This window comes from Budorcas taxicolor, chromosome 5 (genome assembly GCF_023091745.1).
Source record: "Budorcas taxicolor isolate Tak-1 chromosome 5, Takin1.1, whole genome shotgun sequence".
NCBI classification, from domain to species: domain Eukaryota; kingdom Metazoa; phylum Chordata; class Mammalia; order Artiodactyla; family Bovidae; genus Budorcas; species Budorcas taxicolor.
The window spans coordinates 80,713,886-80,735,739 of NC_068914.1; the positions used below are offsets into that span (position 1 = coordinate 80,713,886).

At 39.5% G+C, this 21,854-nt stretch overlaps 1 protein-coding gene across 3 annotated transcripts in view; it reads right to left on the reverse strand.

Moving 5' to 3' along the window:
* Positions 1-2,208: 2,208 nt before the first annotated feature.
* TMEM117 (transmembrane protein 117) overlaps positions 2,209-21,854 on the reverse strand; it is a 604,949-nt gene continuing 585,303 nt past the window's right edge. For all 3 annotated transcript variants that reach the window (XM_052640317.1, XM_052640318.1, XM_052640319.1), the window contains 2 exons: positions 17,080-17,209; positions 2,209-3,128 (listed from right to left, as the gene is read on the reverse strand). In XM_052640317.1, the coding sequence (XP_052496277.1) occupies positions 2,482-3,128; positions 17,080-17,209 (777 nt within the window). In that variant the 3' untranslated portion in view covers positions 2,209-2,481. The remainder of the gene's footprint in view (positions 3,129-17,079; positions 17,210-21,854) is intronic.

Consider the following 21,854-nt stretch of genomic DNA (forward strand, 5'->3'; position numbering starts at 1 on the left):
CAATTGTTTATAGTCCTTAAGCATCACAGCAATTAAGTCATCACATTTGTTATGCTTTGTTTAGAATTTTGGTTAGTAATTTTTAATCCTCTTCTTTTAACTCTCCATTTTCTGAATTTACTACACATTTTTTAAGTGTCCTTGATAGTCCAAAAGTTTTGGTATTCATAAAGCTCTGTGGAGTCATAACCCAGTGACATGTAAGTCCAGATCTGAGACTAAGCATGGATGGGTGTGATTTTGACTTTGATTTTATTTCATTTCCTAATCTTTAGTTGGAATAGGTGCAAATGGAATGTACAATACAACAAAAGGGGTAGCAAAATGAGGGAGACCCATGTGCAGATGACAAGGTCGAGAGTGGTCTATACAACTGAATACTGGAAGCCTTTGAAGGCTTGAATCTTGTTTGACTATTAAAATGTCATCCTTGGAAATTATTCCATTTGATACTAAAATTCATGGAAACTTTAAAGACATATTTTCATATCAGCTGATATCCAGTTTCTCCAGGAAACCCCCTAAATCACCTAAGCATAGTGCTCTAAGGTTGATGGATTGGTTTGTTTTTTATCTTATCTCTGCTGACAAGATTCCTTCATGAAGCACTTCTTCTTTAAGAGCCATGTAGAGATCCTCAAATAATATTTTAATTAGGACTACATACGGATAATAACACCCACTTTCTAAATCAATTCCTTCCTCATTCTACAAGACAATGACTTTCATAAAAAATAAAAATATAGTCTTAAATGGCATTATCTACTTGTCCCAGAGCCAAAAGTTGAATGCTCCATGCTATGGAGATTTGGTAATGGCCAATGTTCCTACGTATCAGGGATAATGTGGTAAGTTCCTTTGCACAGAAGGGGCAATGGGTTACCATAGTGAGCTTGATCTCTGCAATTTTAGTGTCAGAGATATTTATGTTCCTAAGTACCCCATGCATGCTATTAAAGGTAAAAGAAACAGCAGGGGCATGGTTCCAATTGCTGAGCAAACAATGGTAGAAAGATGTTTATTAAAGCTGACTCTCAAGTGACAGATAAATGCATAGTTCTATTATGCATGCTAATTTCAACATGCAGCAAGCTTAAAAGCAGAGAGATCAAAACAAGAGAGGTTTTAAAAAATCATAAAGACAAAATAGAGCTATGTTGGTATGTGACAAGAAAATAATTTTGCCTTAAAAGTGAATCTTCCTCAACCCCCTCAAGAAAGATGTAACCACAATTTATGGAACAAAATTAAAAGCAAGCTGGGATTGTCCCATTTCTTAGCTTGCCTGGCTTTGAGTTAAAAAAAGGCAGGGGGTGCTGTTGTTAAATTAAGATACAATTGATCCTTCTATTATAAACAAAAAACTAGATCACATAATTACTGATGTATAATTCTGATTTATTAATGTGCGATGTTTAGTTCTTAAAAACAAAGAAAACAACACAAAAACACACACACAAAAGAAGCCAATAAACAGACTTTGTCATGCACATCTTCTTTTCTACCTCACAAAGTTCCATGGCATGATTTTTAGAGGTGTTCCCCGGCTCAGAGTTGGCATATGTTTTTCAGTTTTCACTGTCCAGAGCCATATTTACAGAAAGATGTACAAATATTGTAGATGGTAGGCTGCACAACCCTCACAGGATTAAAACTTCAGTTCCTTGGTTTTCTAGGGCTTTGTGTAAATGCCAATAAACTTCAGAGTTTACCTAACTGTGCCTCTCAACCTTTGGTCCCAAAGGTGAAGGGCAGGATTTTTAATCAGGTAGCAATTTATCTGTAATTAGGAAAACATAATTATGTATTATCATCTAATTGCAATTATTGGTTGGAGAAAGTCACATTTCACAAGTAGTGACCCATGCTGGATTAGCGTTCTCCTATTACTGAATTCTGCATCTGTATTTGTATTTGGCAGGAAGCCAATAAAAATTCAAAGGTAATCACTATGCTTCTCTGCAGTCCAGCTGTCAAAGTCACCAACTCCACTGCTGAATAAGAAAGCGAGACATACTTTCTGAACCACATCTTGGCTTTATCTGTTTCCTGCTCAGACATCAAGTGGAGATGAAAATAATTGTATACAAAAAAAAAAAAAAACCCATGTGAAGTAGGTTAGAGAACTGTTCCACGCTTCATTTCTGGTACAGTTAAAAAGTTTAATGTCTCAAGGCACCACTATGGTTGAACATTGGATACGCGGGTAACCAGCTAATCTAGTAGGCTGTAAAGTCAGTAAATAGCTTGTGCAACTGTGAAAAGCAATCTCTAGAGGACTGTTAGATATACTGTAGGCACAGGTATCATAATAATACAAATAGAAAACAATGAGTCCTAGAAAAAGCATGTTGAGCACCGTTGTGGCATCATTTGTATTTCTTTACCTAATGCTATGTAAACCTCACATTTACGAAAGGAAAGACTAACTTCTGAAAGTTACACTCAAGGCTGCTCTTTGTGCTTTCCCCAAAAGTGGATCTAGTTCGTCGGTGTACTTTTAGAAGTCGTTGGATCCCCGTCACCCTCAGTGGTGCTGGCTGATTCATGCAAGTGCGAGCTCAAGTTCTCCGATGTTAGGTGGGAAGACTTGTAGACGATCTCATTGAAGTCAGACCTGATGCACACCAAGGCAGGGTCATTCAGTGGGTCTTCCACCGAGGCCTGGGTGTTTTCTCTTGTGATTCCCATGTCCTTGCTGTGTTCTGAGGGGGATTTCCTTCTCATGCGAGTGTAAGTTTTGTCTTGATTCTCCATGCCTTGCTCATTTTTCAAAAACCGTCCAAAGAACCAAATGAAGAATCCAAACCACACAAAAGCTATTAAACTTGGAACAAAAGCCAGACACTTGACATCGAGGCTTGCCCCTATGAACCTGCTGTGGAGGAACATGTCTCCCTCAACATAAGTTTTATTAGTCCGAGGGTTGGTGTGGTTGGACCGCCATTCCCAGGATAGCTTGGTTCTGTTCAAATCCTTTAGACTCTCTGAGTCTTTGACTGTATATATCTTCTGTCCTGGGCCAATATACTGTCCATATTCATGAGGCTTATAAAATATCTGGTTCTTCCACATATTAAGATCCAAAATCAAGACGAGAAAGATAATTCCATAGTTAAACCATTTGCCTGCATTAAAAAAGAAATACTGTGTATTAGTCAAAGACTGATAAAACTGCAATAGGGTTTTCTCCTATAAAATGGAGATAATGGTATTATAGCATAAACTGTTAATGTTTTAGACATGTCAACAATTTTTTGAGAGTACTATGCTGCCATTAAGTCAATTGGCAAAGGGAATTTACTAAATGGATGTTAAGCATGTGAAAATGTAACTCTTGATCCCAGAGCCAGTAATTTATGGTATTTGCACTTAACTAGACAAAGTCTCCTGGCTTTTAAGGCACCACCACTATACTTTAATTGGGTTTCATGTAGGTTATTCTCTAGAACATTTCAATTAAGGTTTAAAAACAAGTTCTAATAAAATTCTTAGAAAAGTCCAACATATGATTGAATATCTCTTATGGTTTTATAATTATGTCTGGGAAAGAAATAAATCATTTTGCAATGTAAGCACAAAAGTGCATCAATTGAATTCACATTGCTGTTTGTTGGTGACCTGTTGATTAAACTATTAGTCAATGTGGTTCAGATCAATAATCCTTGAGCATTCAAGACTTTAAAAATAATTGCATCAAATTCTCATTGAACAGAATTCATTCATCAGACATATAAATATAACCAAAGCTTTAGAAGATATGATTTGGAGAGACTATAACCACTATGACTTCTTTGTAGGATTTAAAAGTCCTATATAAATAAGATATTATTTAGAGACATATTATCTAGTGAAATCTTTGCATCTTTAAATGGAAATAATGTGGAAAAACTTTGAAGGGATACTATATTCCATTACAATTTTCATTATAATTCATTCCAAATTTTACAGTGTGAAGTGTTAGCTTAGTAACACCTCATAGTTTTGCTACAGCAAATAATGTGATATATTTACAGATTCTAAAAGCTTTAGTAGTAATTATTATATATAATGTCAAAATTATTTTGTATTTAAAAATAATTATATTGAACATTATTAAATTACAGCCTCACATGGCAGCTAGGATCTTGGGAAAACGTCTTAAACTAAAACTGGTAAACACGTATTTTGTAATACATACTTCAATAGAACACATAGCTTAAATATGACCTTCGGTGGAGGAAAGGAGGTTAGGAAAATATTTTATCATCATCATTACACATTTTCAAGCTCCTATAATGTGCATATATGAAGGCTTTCCCAAACCCTTGTCTGGATTCCAAAACCTACTAGCTACATTAACTTGAGTTAGTTGCTTAAATTCTCCAAACTCCAATTTCTATACAAGCAGAAAATAACAGTACTTATTAAAGCGGTTAACATTTCATGAGATTATTATATACTAAGCACAATATTTGCTATATAATAGGAACTCAGTAATTGTCACTATTATTATCATCAAAGCCTTGCCTAAGTCATGATAATGTCTTCATTTGCATGGAAAGGTACAACTTCTGTATGAAGAGAATTTATTTAAGCCACAGGAACAGAAATTATAACTGCCTGTCCTAAAATCATTCAACTATACAGGGTTTATAATATTTGTAATGAGAATTCTTGCCTGAATGATTAATTTGGCACACCCAAACTACAAATTAAAGTGGGGACACTGGAGACATCTCCAGATATGAAAAGATGCTTATAACACCTCGTACTATTAAGTTCAAGCCACTCCTGCCCTCTTGTATCTTCAAAATGAAAACAGAATCAACCGTAAAATAAATCAAGAAAGCTCAAGCCAGAGAAATTCCACCAAATACAAAGGCAGGCATCATTGCCAGATATTTATTGTATTCATAATAGACTCTGTGGAGGATACCTTAGTAGATCCTGAGGGCATATGTCACTGCCTTCAAGGAAGGAACTTACATCTTATGGGAGAAAACAGAACAGAGACATCAACAGATAAATAATAATAATAAAAGGCCACATCTAAGAGGTGTCACAGGAGTAATACAAACCATAAAGCTGAAGACATTGAGAAAATGGACTAAAAACTGAGTGCTAACTTCTGCAGAAAGAATTTTGAAGGAAGTAGCAATTCATGAGGTAGCAAAAGAAAAGGACAGGGAACAGTTTGGAGAATGTTATGCTTCTTTTAGTATATGTTTTTATTATGCTGCAGATAGAATAATGTACAGAAAAAGATCAGCTAATGTGGAAGAGAGGGGGCAGAGAGAAGGGAAAGAATGGAGACTATCATAGGAAAAGAAGGCATAGCAAAATGAGGGACCGGTGATATGAAAAGTTCAGAGATTCTCATTCAGTGTCATGGAGGCACTAAGTTTGTAGCTTTCGTGATTGAAGCAGTTGCTGCTGCTGCTGCTGCTGCTGCTGCTAAGTCACTTCAGTCATGTCTGACTCTGTGTGACCCCATATATGGCAGCCCACCAGGCTCCCCTGTCCCTGGGATTCTCCAGGCAAGAACACTGGAGTGGGTTGCCATTTCCTTCTCCAATGCAGGCAAGTGAAAAGTGAAAGTGAAGTCGCTCAGTCGTGTCCAGCTCTTTGCGAGCCCATGGACTGCAGCCTACCAGGTTCCTCCATCCATGGGATTTTCCAGGCAAGGGTACTGGAGTGGGGTGCCATTGCCTTCTCCGGATTGGAGCAGTTAGGAGAGGGGTTTTGGGTCCATCTCTGTTGTAGGAGGTCCATACTTATTCTCCTTTTGTAAATGACATCGGTTATGAAGCTATGGGGAGGGGAAGAGGTCCTTGAAACTGTATGACTGACCATCAACTTTTTGACTCACAAAGTGAAAAAAGTGCTAATTTCTCAGTCATGCCTGAATCTTTCCAACCCTTTGGATTGTAGCTCAACAGGCTCCTCTATCCATGGAATTCTCCTAGCAAGAATACTGGAGAAGGTATTCCCCCCTGACCAATGGAGGAAACCCTGGGTCTCCTACACTGCAGGTAGATTCTTTACCATCTGAGCTCACAAAGGCCCCTTGGAAAAACCCTGCTTAGATCACATTTATCAACTCATGAAAAGAGCAGTCTCCCATATGGGGTTTCTGTTTCTAGGGTAATGATGTCAGAAATTGTACATAAGCAGCACCACAGAATCAGAAAGGAAAAAGAGGAATGCTCATGGAGCTTAGAGAAGGGTGCTTTTTCTGGTGGCTAGAAGATGCTCAGTGAATAACAGTAAAAGGAAAAAAAAAATCAGGGAAAAAAGTGGTAGTGAATGTACAGTGATCAAACTGAAGGAACTCTGCAGATAGAAAGAGCTTTTTTTCATACTTTCAAATTATTTTCTCTACCCAAGTTGAATGGTGCTGGGTCAGCCTGACCACTAAACATTCACATTAAAGAATCATGTTATGTCACTTCTCACGTGACCTGGTGTCCATATATTAAGACAAGAGGAAGGAGACACCAGTTAAGAATGTGTTGCCTGACATGGATACCATCACTCTGCTCTAACACATCTTTACTGATTTGTGAGAAGGGAATCCTAGTGACAAAAACTGCAGCCTGGACACCAGCAGACGGAGATCAAATAGTACAATGTGGGTAATGTGTTTAACCTCTCCAGATCTCAACGATTTTAGTTTCAAATTGAGTTAACAGAAATAGATGCCTTCCAGTTCTATGATTCTGTCCTCTCCCTCCAAACCCTTCTATTTGTTAACTATGTAAATTCAATTTTTTGTGCTGTGAAATGGAGAATAACACCGGTGTTGTTATTCAGTTACTCGGTTATGTCCGACTCTTTGTGACCCCATGTACTGTGGCATGCCAGGCTTTCCTGTCCTTTACTATCTCCCTGCTGCTGCTGCTGCTAAGTCGCTTCAGTCATGTCCGACTCTGTGCAACCCCATAGACAGCAGCCCATTAGGCTCCTCTGTCTCTGGGATTCTCCAGGCAAGAATACTGGAGTGGGTTGCCATTTCCTTCTCCCTAAGTTTGCTCAAATTCATGTCCATTGAGTCAGTGATGCCACCCAACCATCCCCTCCTCTGTCATCCCCTTCTCTTCCTGCCCTCAGTCTTTCCCAGCATCAGGGTATTTTCCAATAAATCAACTCTTCATATCAGGTGGCCAAAATATTGGAGCTTCAGCTTCAACATCAGTCTTTCCAATGAATATTCAGGGTTGATTTCCTTTAGGATTGACTGGTTGGATCTCCTTACTGTCCAAGGGACTCTCAAGAGTCTTCTCCAGTACCACAGTTCAAAAGCATCAATTCTTCGGTGCTCAGCCTTCTTTATGGTCCAACTCTCACATCCATACATGACTGCTGGAAAAACCATAGCTTCAACTATCTGCACCTTTGTTGGCAAAGTGATGTCTGCTTTTTAAAATGCTGTCTAGGTTGATCATAGCTTTTCTTCCAAGGAGCAAGTGTCTTTTAATTTCATGGCTGCAGTCACCATCTGCAGTGATTTTGGAGCCCAAGAAAATAAAATCTCTCACTGTTTCCATTGTTTCCCCATCTATTTGCCATGAAGTGATGGGACTGGATACCATGATCTTAGTTTTTTGAATGCTGAGTTTTAAGCCAGCTTTCTCACTCTCTTCTTTCACCTTCATCAAGAGGCTCTTTAGTTCCTCTTCACTTTCTGCCATTCAGTTCAGTTCAGTTCAGTGGCTCAGTCGTGTCCGACTCTTTGCGACCCCATGAATCACAGCATGCCAGGGCTCCCTGTCCATCACCAACTCCCGGAGTTCACTCAGACTCACGTCCATCGAGTCAGTGATGCCATCCAGCCATCTCATCCTCAGTCGTCCCCTTCTCCTCCTGCCCCTAATCCCTCCCAGCATCAGAGTCTTTTCCAGTGAGTCAACTCTTCACATGAGGTGGCCAAAGTACTGGAGTTTCAGCTTCATCATCATTCCTTCCAAAGAAATCCCAGGGTTGATCTTCTTCAGAATGGACTGGTTGGATCTCCTTACAGTCCAAGGGACTCTCAAGAGTCTTCTCCAACACCACAGTTCAAAAGCATTAATTCTTCGGTGCTCAGCCTTCTTCACAGTCCAACTCTCACATCCATACATGACCACAGGAAAAACCATAGCCTTGACTAGAAGGACCTTAGTTGGCGAAGTAATGTCTCTGCTTTTGAATATACTATCTAGGTTGGTCATAACTTTTCTTCCAAGGAATAAGCGTCTTTTAATTTCATGGCTGCAGTCACCATCTGCAGTGATTTTGGAGCCCCCCAAAATTAAGTCTGACACTGTTTCTACTGTTTCCTCATCTATTTCCCATGAAGTGACGGGACCGGATGCCATGATCTTTATTTTCTGAATGTTGAGCTTTAAGCCAACTTTTTCACTCTCCTCTTTCACTTTCATCAAGAGGCTTTTGAGCTCCTCTTCACTTTCTGCCATAAGGGTGGTGTCATCTGCATATCTGAGGTTATTGATATTTTTCCCAGCAATCTTGATTCCAGCTTGTGTTTCTTCCAGTCCAGCGTTTCTCATGATGTATTCTGCATATAAGTTAAATAAGCAGGGTGAAAATATACAGCCTTGACATACTCCTTTCACAATTTTGAATCCATCTCTTGTTCCATGTCCGATTTAAACTTTTACTTCTTGACCTGCATACAGGTTACTCAGACACCCATCAAACCACTTCAAAGGATTATCATGACTGTTGACTAAAAAATATTGTCACAACCTGCAAGTAGAGAGCTATTTTATTTGAAGGGAAGGTTAAAGACGCCAAATCTAGGAATTAGTTCTGACAAAACTGCTCTAAGAAGGCAGGAGGGGAAGTCAGGAAATTTGCAATAAAGGGAGCAGGCAGTTTGAACATCGAAGATCAGGTGTCAAGTTAAGGAATTCAGCATTGTATGTACTGGAAGATGCAAGCCTCTGGGCTCACTGAATTCATTCCTTTCACATGCACCTCAGCTGTCTGGGGCCAATCTTGTTTCCTTGTTTACCTTGCTCCTTGCATTCCCCCAGCCCCTAAGCAATCTCTGTGGGGGTGGCAGCATCTGCTGGATCTCAGTTTTGGGAGTCCTCTTTCACATTTGGAGGCCAGATATTGGTGATGATTGGGACATTTCTTGTTAATTAATATGGCAGGAGATATTTTCATTTCACAGGTTATAATGGAAAGTTGTGGACCTGCAAGGTAATGCTAACGGTAACGAACCTGCCTGCCCATTCAAGAGATGTAAGAGACGCCAGTTCAAACCCTGGATCAGGAATATCCCCTGGAGGAGGGCATGGAAACCGACTCCAGTATTTCTGCTTGGAGAAGACCATGGACAGAGGAGCCTGGTAGGCTACAGTCCATTGGGTCGCACAGAGTCGGACACGACTGAAGCGACTTAGCATGCATGCAAGCACAATAAGAAGTGGTATTTGAGAGTTTTCTGACATATATTGTTTGCCCAAAATGTAGGGTAGTATTATTTCTACAATTTCTTCTTTCTGTTTCTTCAATCCAGTTAATATACCATATAAGTAGAGAGAACAGCATGTTAATGGTTTCTAACAAAGATATACCCTCAGTGTTTCAGTTTGGATAAAACAGAATGAATTACTGAGCAGTGACATTAACAGGTAGATATCACTGGACCAATTGGGCTTCCCTGCTGGCTCAGATGGTAAAGAATCTACCTGCAATGTGGAAGGCCTGGGTTCAATCCATGGGTGGGAAGATCCCCTGGAGGAGGAAATGGCAACCCACTACAGTATTCTTGCCTGGAGAATTCAATGGACAGAGGAGCCTAGTGGGCTACAGTCAGACAGGATTGAGCGACTAACACTTTTACTTTCACTGAACTAATTACCTAAGAGGCCCCATTGAGTATCTAAATGTAAATATGCATTGTGAATCAGCATATTCAACATGTTAAAAATCCTTAGCAATTGATAATTTGTCTACAGCTTGCAGTCCAGAGAAACGCACACAAAATGTGAAGCTAAATAACAGGGGATAGATTCTCCCCATACCCCCACTCCATTTCCACAGCTGAGAGACCACGTGGGGGTGGGGAAGTGTGGAGGCGAGAGAATTAGATGAGGCAGGATTCCTATTGATTTATTTCCTGTTCTGCTTCTGCGAAGGTAGCCTTGCCCTTCCCCCACTGCTGTAGTTGCTCAGTTGAAAATGCAACTGCTGAAAATAGAGAAGAAAGGGCTCTTCTTACTTTTTGCATCCTGCCCACCTGACATAACTCCTGCTCCATTTATCCATCGGTACAGAGGAAGGATGCCCATCTTTCTCTACAGTCCTTTTTTCCATTTTCCTACACAGTGTTTTGTTACCTTCGCAATATTCTCTCTTCTTTAAAAAATTACATTTATGAGATGCAGCAAACTAGAAAGCAAAATCAAGTGGGACAACTCAACTTAGTGTACTTGTCCATGAAGTGAAGGAGTTGAGTTATATAACCCTTAAGATTTCTTCCTAGTTCTAAAAGTCTTCTTGATGAGTCTACGAAATAAACACAGCCTAAACCTTAATGTTTTATGATGGAGCAGGAAATCTCACCATTAGAACAAAAAAGATGCAATACACATTTTTCAGTGGAGAAAGCTTTCCTTAAAAAAAAAGATGTATATTCTCAGAAATCCTGTTTACCATAAAAAATAAATTTGAGTCTCTGAAATGACTCACATGAAAAGGTGTAAGACACAGAAAAAGATAAAGACTAACAGTGCTTCTATTGCCATTTTTTCATGTGTGTTGTTGTGAATGCACAGTCAAGCAACCACAACAAGAGGTTTGGTATTTTGGCATTAATTGCATGAGAGTTTTTGCATTTCCCCCTGTTGTTTCAACTACATAGCATAATGTAAATCAGCAAGGAGGAAGGGTAAGAATCCATACATTAGTTCTATTTATCTCCTTCTAGAAATACCTCACTGTCTCCTTTAATGAGAAATCCCTGCATGGTGTTGTGGGATTGCTTCTTTCCTGTGTTGTGTGCTTGTAATGAATCTTACTGATTGGCAAAAATATTATGATGGTAATTTTATCATTTTACTTTGTGGGAGCTTAGAGAATCCTGGGCTAGTTAATTTTAAAAGAATTCTTCATTAAATATCAGCCTCATTTTAGCATAGGAAATGACAAGAGTTTGGGGAAAAGTGTTATTTTTTTCAACTAAGGAAAAATACTATATGTGCTGATATTTCTACCTATAATGAACCTTTCATGATTCAAATATGCAATTATAATATTTTAAAAAAATCTTTTACTCAGTAGGGTTGCCAGTTAGCATTGAGGTTGAGCTGTGTTGTTAGCACCTCTCTAGCAAGAGGTGTCACCATTTGGGCGGACTCTATGCCCAGTGGTCATGCTCCACAAAGTCACCAGCATCCATTATGTGATCACAGGAAACCCTGACCTTGAAGAAGAAGAAGTTTGTATAATTAAATAAGTAACAGTGTGCTGTAATAGGTTTCCTGGCCATGTTCAATATCCTCTATTTCCAGACCTGATCAGTGTAAACAGGGCACTCTGAGTTAGCCGCTCTTTAAGCACTGGCCCCACCCCCCCCCATCCCCCTTGCAACCAGGTAATTTAAGAATATCCAGAAACCACATTAAATGCTTGGGTCATGAGGAGATGGTTGAGCAAACTGAAGATACTTACTAAAAAGTTCATGAACTAATAAGAACTGAGTTAGTAAATTATCTCAAGACTTAAAAGCAAATGAATATAGCTTCTCAAAATGCCTCTTGTCATTGTTACTTTCTTAAGTAGGAGACTACTCCTTTAGGACATAATCCAATATGATGAATACAGGTAGAAACTTGTGATGATGAAAAGCAAAAGAAAAGGATGTGAAGTTGTACTGAATTCAATTACCATCACACTCTGACTTTCTTGAGACTGGGAACTGTGCTATGCTCATTTCTGTATTCCCTAGATCCTTGTTTAGTTTTAGACACATGTTAAGTCAGAAAGTGTCCATTAATCAATAAGTAAAGTCTGAAATACTATGTCCAGAAAAATTTCAAGGAGTGAAGTTCTAGTCTTTCAAATCAAATGCCATTGTCACAATGATCTGGTGAATTCTAAGATACTGCTAAAATCAGATAAAGTCTGGAAAATTGGGAAAAACAAACTATTTATGTCTTAAAGAATATGATTAGTTATATATCTCAAGTCTTTCTTCTGGCTATAAAGAGAAATATCTGAAAAGCATGTGAGTTTTACTATAAAAACCCTCATCTATGCATAAATGAACCCAGGACACCTTAGTCTGGACAGGACAGACCAGCTTAGGGGCAGCAAGGGCTGACAGGCTATGGGCAGAGCAACCATGGCCTTGAAGAAGATGAGTTTGGGACAAATAAAAGGAATTGCTGCTTTAGGCAGAAGTAAACAGTTAATGCTAGAGTTTCACAAATGTGTTGGAAATGGAAATTGCTGCAGGAAAGGTTCAGGAAAATTCATAACTAAGAGAATAGTAAGAGATCCTTGTATGCTTTGGATAAATTCATGATCACTGGGGACTGTCATGGTGAAGAAGATGCATTGCATTTCCTTATAACAAGTCCCTTGCTAAATTTGCCAGACAGAATATTCTGCTGGACGGACCACTGGCCTGCCCTTGCCAGCACTTTCCAAGATCTGATTGACACAGGAGAGCTCCTTAAAAAACAATCCTTGGGAACTAATTTGCCAGAAATCATGCACCTATGGAAATAAAATGAAGGACATTATTTTTACGCATTATTTTCCACATTCTCGCCATTGTGAAGCACCTCTGCCCTCACACTGCTCAGGAAACTGAAATAGAACACAGACCTAGGGAGGCTTGTTTACTGCTACATTTTCCATTTTTGCTGAAAGGTTCCCATGGGCCTCATCGTGCCAGTAGTGTGAATTCTCTCCTCACAGATGCACAGGCCTTCCTTCTGGCCTTTTCCCCAACCCTCTCCTAATTTACTCAGATGATGGCCACCAATGGGACACTTCTTTTGTCTGACTGGGATGACAGATGGCAGAGCTTCCAATGGGATTGGCATTAATAGGACTTGGGGAGCTTCAGAGTCTGAATTGAGAGGCCATTCCTCTCTGGCCTCCAGAGACTTGGTACATCATATTTTGAATCCATCTTTGCACTCATCTTATAGGTAAAAGGGGAGAGGGTGAAAGAAATAATTATATGGTTGTATTTAGCATTTACTTTTAGGAGAATGAACAGTGGACTTGAGCTAAAAGCACCAGTGTGACCAAATCACTAACCATTTATCCCCCTTATTACTAAAGTCAAAATTCCCAGAAAAAAATATTTTAACACACCCTTGGAAAAGAGATGATTTATTTTTATAAGCTGTAGCTCAGCTTATAAAATGAAAGCTCATACATACTGCAGCAAACCATCTGTCGGGGGGGATCCAGATGAGCTAAACAGATGCAACAATTCAAGTTATTTCTGACATGAATAAATAAAACTAGCTAGGAATCAGGATTAAAAAATACTCAAATCCTAAAGGCTTTTAAAATGTCAATGGGAACTCATCAGTGTCAGATAACCCTCTACATATAGAGCATTTCATTGGGAGAGAGATTTTTTTTTTTCATTCCTAGCTTTGTCTTTCTCGAGGACTCAGAACATAACTGCTATTTACATAACAGCAAAGAACTCAGAATAGTTGATAAATAATCAGAGAGCCCTCTCTCAGGCTACCTAGTATTTTTTGAATTATAGGGAAAGCAGATTCTGAATGGATAAAAGGAAAAGCTTTAGGTAAAAACAGTGAGAACTTAGTGAGTGCTTGCTTCATGGCAGGCAATGTTTTAAGTGCCTTGTACATATTAATTAATTTCATCCTCACTGCAATCCTATGGGATAAGTACCATCACTGTCCCCATTTAACAGATGAAAATACTGAACCTCTAAGAGGTTAAAGAGCTTGACAAGGGCCCTGCCACCAGTTAGTAGCAGAGCTGGAATCTACACACCAAATCTTTACATTCCATTGCCTCAGCATGCACTGAACGTCTTTTCCAGATCACAGAGAAATGATAATTGAGACCATCAAGCCATCCTTGACCCTGGAAGAATCCCAGCCATCCCTGTCCAGGCTCTTCTGGTACAGAACAAACACAGAAAGCATTAGACACAGCTGTCTGGCAGTCTGTAGGATCCTTTTCTAGCTCTGTCTCCAGCTTCTTCTGGACCTTTCTCCAGTCATGCTCTGCTTTGGGACCTCCTCCGTTTTGGCCCCAGCTCTGAACTTTCTAACTCCTCTCAGATATGCCTTTCTCACTGATTACCCCATTTAAAATTTTTATTTGTTTATTTGGCTGCATCAGGCCTTAGTTGGGGCATGCAGGATCTTCGCTGTGTCTGGCAGGATCTTTTCTTGCCCCGCACAGAGTCTCGAGTTGTGGTACATGGGCTCTGGAGCTCATAGGCCCAGTAGTTGTGGCACATGGGCTGAGTTGCACTCCATGCGGGATCCTAGTTCTCCCACCAGGGATCAAACCCAGATCCTCTGCATTGCAAGGCAGATTCTTAACCACTGGACCACAAGGGATGTCCCTACCCCATTTCTATTGAATGTGTATTCTGCCCCTTGGGTTTCATTTGATAAGACTTATAGAAAGCACATAAATGCTGAGATGAGAGGAGTTCTGATTACAGGAAATGTTTCTCAGTAGCTGTATTTTTCAAAGTATGATCCTCTGGCTACCTGCAGAAGCATCACTGGTGGTGCTCCAGAGAATGGCAGATTCCAGGCTCCACCTCATACCTGAGGTATCTGACTCTGGGTGTGTGGCTGATGGATCATTTACACAAGCTTTCCAGGTGATTCCCATACAAACTAAAGCTTCAGAACTATTGACAGATAGAGAGTGTTTCATGCTTAATGATCCCGGGGTGATTCTATATTTACTGACCCGGAAAGCATTAAGGTCTACCTACAAAAAGCAGAACTTGGAGGAAACTATCAAGCTAGCATTTGTGGTTCTCTTGGAAGTTTGTGGGCTACTAACTATTGAGCATGTTAAAATACAACACAGTGCACTATGTTTTAGATATTTTACCTGGGTTTGCCCAGAAACAACTATTTTACAATATCAAGTAAAGTCAAAGGCCTTTCAGGGCAGATGGGTGGTACTCCAGGATGGCTTCAGCAACCTCTTCAGTCAATTCACAGAACAAAGAGAACAACAGTGACAAAACAAAAGGGGGAACGTTCTGATTTTCTTCAGTTTCCCTGGGTCGGGAAGATCCCCTGGAGGAGGGCATGGCAACTCACTCCAGTATTCCAGCCTGGAGAATTCCATGGACAGAGGAGCCTGGTGAGCTACAGTCCATAGGGTCACAAAGAGTCAGACCCGACTGACGTGACTTGGCACACACACATGCATTCTTACGTAGAACATTCCAAATTATGTAAGCTTTGGGCATCGCAAAACCTGCCCCTACCCCTGTCTATACATGACAGCATATATGACAAAGCTATGCATAAGAGCCCTGAATTAAATATTTTTAACAGTTTTATTTTCCTTTCTGGCCAATGGACTCTCTGAGCCTCCCTCCCCACCTCTCCTCTCCTTTTTTTAAACTTGATGTTCTACACTCAAATAGGATATTTTTGAAAAGCCTTCTGATAGTCAGCGACAATATTAGTGCCATGATGGTCTGAGACAAGAGCTGATAGTAAGAACAGATGGTTCTGGCAAAAGCCCACCCAAAGGGATATGATGATACCATGTGTGTGATAGCTGTTTTAGAAGTCTGAGAGGCAGTGTGCTGCAGAGATTAAGTGGGGACTCTGAAACCACACTATGTGACCTGAACTCAAATTGATTGATTTACCCAGCAAATTTAATAGATGGGCCTCATTCATTTTGAATAGGAAAAGAAACCTGCTATATCTTCCCTATTCATGAGCTCATTCTCCAATTTAGGAAGGTCGCCTCATGCTCAAAGCAAAAAACAGCCTTCAAGTTGGGAAGTAAAGGTTTTTTTTGCAGCACTCAGATGTTCACGTTCTCTGCGCTCAGGCTATTTTTATTCGGCAGCACAGACGGTCGTGTAAGCACAGATTTCTTTGGCAGTTTTTATTATAGCAGGTGTAGGATCCTAGGCCATTGTCCTTAAAACACACACGTTCACTACCTGCATTTGAACAGCTTGAGAACTAATGCCATTCTTTATTTGATTATGTAGCTTACTGATTCTTGCTAAAAGAAAAAAAAAGAATTATAAAACATAACTCTAAGAACATAACTTGTTTAGATGAGAATGACTGAGATGTCATGAAAGAATATTATAATAAATCATATTCAAGCCATTTCAAGAGCAGGACACATTTGTAAATGGAATAATCTAAGGATCCACAAGAGAATGACTTGAGGCAACCATGGAGCCTTGCCACAGCAGTAAGTTTCACTCAATCAAATGAGAAGTGGCCTGAACTCCCTAAAGCAATGTGGTCTGACTGGAGCTGTAGGATACCATTGTTTTGATCTCAGCAGCAAATGAAGTAGAAAGCACAAAGAGTATTCACGTTGAAAAAATATATTGAGCTGTATGTTGTGAAAAAGAAACCTACCTAATGAACAAAACCCAGGCAGAGTGGCCTAAGGAGTGTGGCAGAGACAGCTAGTGATGTTCCTAGGCTAGAATACAAGACCTGATACCACATGGGTGCTCAGTGGCAGATCACGTCTCTCTGTTCTCCTTGACTCTGTGTGGGGCTATCTCACTAGGTACTCCTCATAGAATGTGAGTGGAGGTGACACGTTCTATTTCCAGGCCAGGTGGCTAAGAAACAGACAAACTCTCTCAGTCATTTCCCCCATTCTCTTTATTCCCATTTGCCCACTGGATGCTGAAGCTGAAATTGTTAAAGCACCAGGAACTTAAGTCCAGAATGATGGTCCAGAGGCCCCCAGTGATCTGGAACCACCTTGCACTGCTAAGTGAGTAAAACTAAACTATATTGCCAGATGCTTCTAAACTGTTACCATTTTCATTTTTAAAGCAGCCAGCATGACGTTAACCAGAAGACAATCAAATCATGTTCGAACTTTTACCTGTTATGTGAATATGATATTCCTCCTTGAAGATCTTCTGGAAGAAAGGAATCTTGAACTGCATATGAGGAGTATGCAAACCGGGAAGATTTACATCAACATCTCCCATGAAATGTGGAAATTCCCAGTCCTGTCAGAGAAAACCAACATGACAACATATCTGTGATTTGTTTCGTTCCTAAGCAGCAAAACACCAAAAATTGACTTTTTATAAGCACTTATTTTAAAATCATTTAAATGCAGCCAGCTGTTGGTTGTATCTGTTTTGTTCTGTGATGGTTGTTTTATGTACATTAGGTAGCAGTATGCAATCAAAATTAAAATTGTCATAACTTATATCCTCAGATTTTCTCTTTAATGTGATAATAAGAAACCAATGCAGAATTGATGTGCATTAATATATGTTTCTTTCTTTCATTATGGAGGTCTGATCTTAAATTTTTATAGGAAGAAAGTGATCCATATTTTATAAATATGGGGTAATTTAGTTATTTTTTGTTCCACTATTTTTTAAAAATAAGAAATTTATACCAGCGTATTTTCTGTAAGAAGACAAAGACGGTCTAATTCATTTAACCAAGTTCCTCAATTCACATCAAGGGAGTTTTATTAATCATCTATGCTAGCAACTATATGGAATGGAAAAATGCCAAAATCTTCTGTCCTGTTCTCTTGCAATTTAGCATCAGTTTGAACCAAATGATGGAAGGCCTGACATGCTAGCCTGAGAGATGCACAGTGAATTAATTCCAAAACTGTCATTAGTTATTTCCTTGTTGTCAAGGCAAAATCATGTGGGATGACCCTCCTTCTCACAAGGAAGGAAAAAAGATGCAAATGAGGATATTTTTAGGTGACTCATCTGCTCTTGGTTTTTGGATAGAAGCACCAAATTAAAGTTCATAACTAGCATGTGAAGAAGAAATACACTAAATAATGAAGAAACCTTAAGCTGAATCCATGTTTTTATTTCCAGTAATAAAATTACCCCTAAATTAACAAACAGCTCTATATTTAGTGAATATTTTCTAAAGAACTTGGAGATGAAAAAATAATAAACAAAATATTACTTTAAATTTTTAATCCATTATTTTGACATAAACAGTTAAATTTTTCTGAGATTTCTCTATATGAAGCTAACTGAGGTGTGCTGATAATAGTGTGCATGAATGTTTCATTCCACTTCCCTCTTTGCAGAAAATTCTGATTAAGGGAGAACAAACCTTAAAGGAAAGAAGAATATGTGAGTGGTGGTAATCAGGAAAGTTTTCAATGTTTATTAATTTTTGATCTATGGAGAACTTTAAGCCAGTTATAAAAAATAAATATATAAGTATAAAAATAAAATGATGCAATATCATCCCTTACTACCGGTGCATATGCCAGTATCTTGTTGGTCTTGCTTTTCCTGGTTTTTCATCATCAGCAAATAGACATGTAATTTTGGAAATTCAGAAAACCCAAAGCACTGATGCTGGATTAATTTGGAATATTTTGATCTAAAATATTAGTGTAAAATGGATTGGAATAATACTTGTGAACTATTGTATTTTATTAAAGTGCACTTTTTTTTTCATTGATATCATCTTGCTCTATGTTACTCAGAAGACACTTGTGAAGAATTAAAATTGAATTTAGTCCTTTGCTAAAATATAACTGACATTTGCCATAAAAAATTATGCTTGGCAATGATAACCAGAGAATCTTTCACTAGTCCAGGATACGAAACATAAAATATTATCAATAGAGCAATTCCCTTTCTTACTTCTTGGTTTAAGGAAGAATTTAGGATTAACAGATACACACTACTATCTATATAAAATAGTCACACAATAAGGACTTACTGGATGTATAGCACAGGGAATTATATCTAATTCCTTGTTAATGGAAAAAATCTGAAAAGAATCACTGAATCACTTTGCTGTATACCTTAAACTGACACAACACTGTAAATCAACTACACTTCAATTAAAAAAAAAAGGGAGTGAATACTTCTTTGGTAGTAATTGGGCAAGTGTACTTAGCGTACTTTCTTTTGAAAAGATGTTCTTGGACTGTTATTGTTTAGCTTTTCATTTCATGAAATGAAAGCTTTCTACTGGGTATGAAATTGATTTTAGTTTGAAAGTAATCTCTAGAGATTTCTTGTATACTGGGATCAAATCCTCACCACCCCCCAAATAGTTCCTTAATTATATCCCAACTGTACTTGGAGATAGAAAGAGGAATTCAGGAAATGTAGACTAGAGGACGGGAGAAAGTCTTCCTCTTCATCTAGATGGTGGCATTCTTTTCTTTCTTTCTTTCTTTTTTTTTTTTTTAAAGAGATGAAGGCAGAGAGTTTGGGGGAAAATGTGAGAGTAGTATCTTACACCATTTGAGAAATTAAAAACAAAGAAAGAACTAATAAAAGAGATGATACATAAAGCCTCTCAGATTCCCCCTTTATAATGTCCAGGGGCATCCCTGGTAGCTCAGTGGTAAAGAATCTGCTTGCCAGCGCAGGAGACATGGGTTCGCTCCCTGGTCTGGGAAGATCCCACATGCCTCAGAGCAACCAAGCCTGTGCACCATAGCTATTGAGCCCGTGCTATAGAGCCCAGGAGCCACAACTTCTGAAGCCTGTACACCCACAGTCCTGCTCCACAAGAGAAGTCACTGCAGTGAGAAGCCCACACACCACAATTACAGAGCAGCCCCTGGTTGCCACAGCTAGAGAAAAGCTCGTGCAGCAAGGCAGGCCAGCACAGCCAAACAATAAATAAACAAAACGACCAGATATGGGTTTTAAAAGCTGTTTTCCTTAGTCTTTTAACTCCCTGCCTCCACCCTCTCCCTGCTACTCTTATTTTTGTAGTTTAGTTCCTCAGTTGTGTCCTGACTCTTTGCAACCCCATGGACTGTAGCCCTCCAGGCTCCGCTCTCCATGGGATTCTCCAGGCAAGAATTCTAGAGTTGGTTGCCATTCCCTTCTCCAGAGCATCTTCCAAATGTAGGGATCAAACCTGGGTCTCCTTTATTGCAGGCAGATTCTTAAATATCTGATTCACCAGGGAAGCCCCTAGTTCAATTCCTACTCTGTATATTTCTGCAGATGCATTGTTGAATCAGTGTAAATTTTGACCTTGACTTAGAATGGAATGGTAATAATAAGCATTGCTACCACTTTCAATACATTTTGGGCTCATCTTAATGGAGGTATCAGACGGTAGTGATACCTTAAGTATGTTTTTTTTTTTTTTAATATAGGAGATAAAAGAGGAAGAAGAATGATATTCTCAATCCCCACCTTCATCTCCAAATCCCACAGGCTTCTTGGGAAGGTGAGATAATGCCTGAACAGCAACTAGCACATTGCTGGAAACAGAGGGAAAAGACAGAGAAACAGTCAATGAGCATGGCTGATTTCCCAGCATCATTCCAAGGTCAGAGTGTTCCTGAGAGTGAAGCAGAGGAAGCAGACAGATCTGTTTTCAGGAGAATCACACCCAAAGCTGCTTCAGGGTCCAAGTGGAAAAGGATGAAGGTCATCTTCTCCTGCCCTCATCCACTGCATAGTGCTGGCCTCCTGAAGTCTCTGATGGGACTTTGGTCAGAGCAGAGTCCTCCCAGAGGGGACCAGGAGCAGGACCATAGGGAAGGTCATTTCTCTTAAAGGGACATGTGAGTGACCTCAGTGGAGGACAGAAGAACAGGAGCAAACTAATTTCTTGTGCAATGTGTATCTCACACTGTAGTGACCTCCAGGATAACTGGTGGACTTTCACTGTGATGGGGGAGGCATTGCTACCATGCAGCAGGAGCTGGTAACCTAGCAACATGTGAAACTAAAGGCCAAAGAAACCCAAGGATACTTGGATCATACATTTTCAAGCACTGGCAATGTTCTAGCATCATCCTAAGCTACACACTTATAATTACATACAAAATAACCCCCTGAAACTTGCTATTATTAACTCATTTTAAAGAAAAGAAAAATTTGCCTTAGAGAGGTTAAATTGTGACAAAATGAGGTAGCTGTCATATGGCAGAGCACAGGCGAAAGAATACATATTTTCTGCTGGGCCATGCTGCCTCTGACTATGAAAACTGATGACCCTTAACTGCTTTTGACTCATTACTAGAATTATCTACACCTGCTATACCTGTTCTGTGGGCTTCCCGGGTGGTAGAGTGGTAAAGAATCCACCTGCTAATGCAGGAGACATAGGAGACATGGGTTCTATCCCTGGGTTGGGAAGACCCCCTGGAGGAGAAAATGACAACTTGCTCCAGTATTCTTGCCTGGATCGTCTCATGGACAGAGGAACCTGGTGGGCTACAGGCCATGGGGTCACAAAGAGTCAGACACGACTGAGCAATTGAGTGGGCGTGTACACTATACCTGTTCTTACTGAGAACCACTGATAACAGTCATTGCATGTTCATCTCTCATCAAAAGTCAGTTCCATGAGCGGCTTTAAATGATTTCCCCACCCCAACCCCAGAAGTTTCTCGTATTTTATCCAAGCCTAATTTGACCAAGAAGATCAACTGTAACTTTTTCTCCATTAATCAACTGTCCCAGAGGTTGCTGATTTGCAATTAGACTGTTGAGTGGGGAGATTTGACCAACAGGAGATTACTAGCAGGTACTGAGATTCTCTTGGCATCAAAACTATGGATGTATGGCAGTTTCACGCACAGATTGCATGTACATGTTATGAGAGCCATGGTGTTCTTCCCTTCTGCATACATTTGAAAAATTATATTTTGAACATCAGATGAAAACGTTG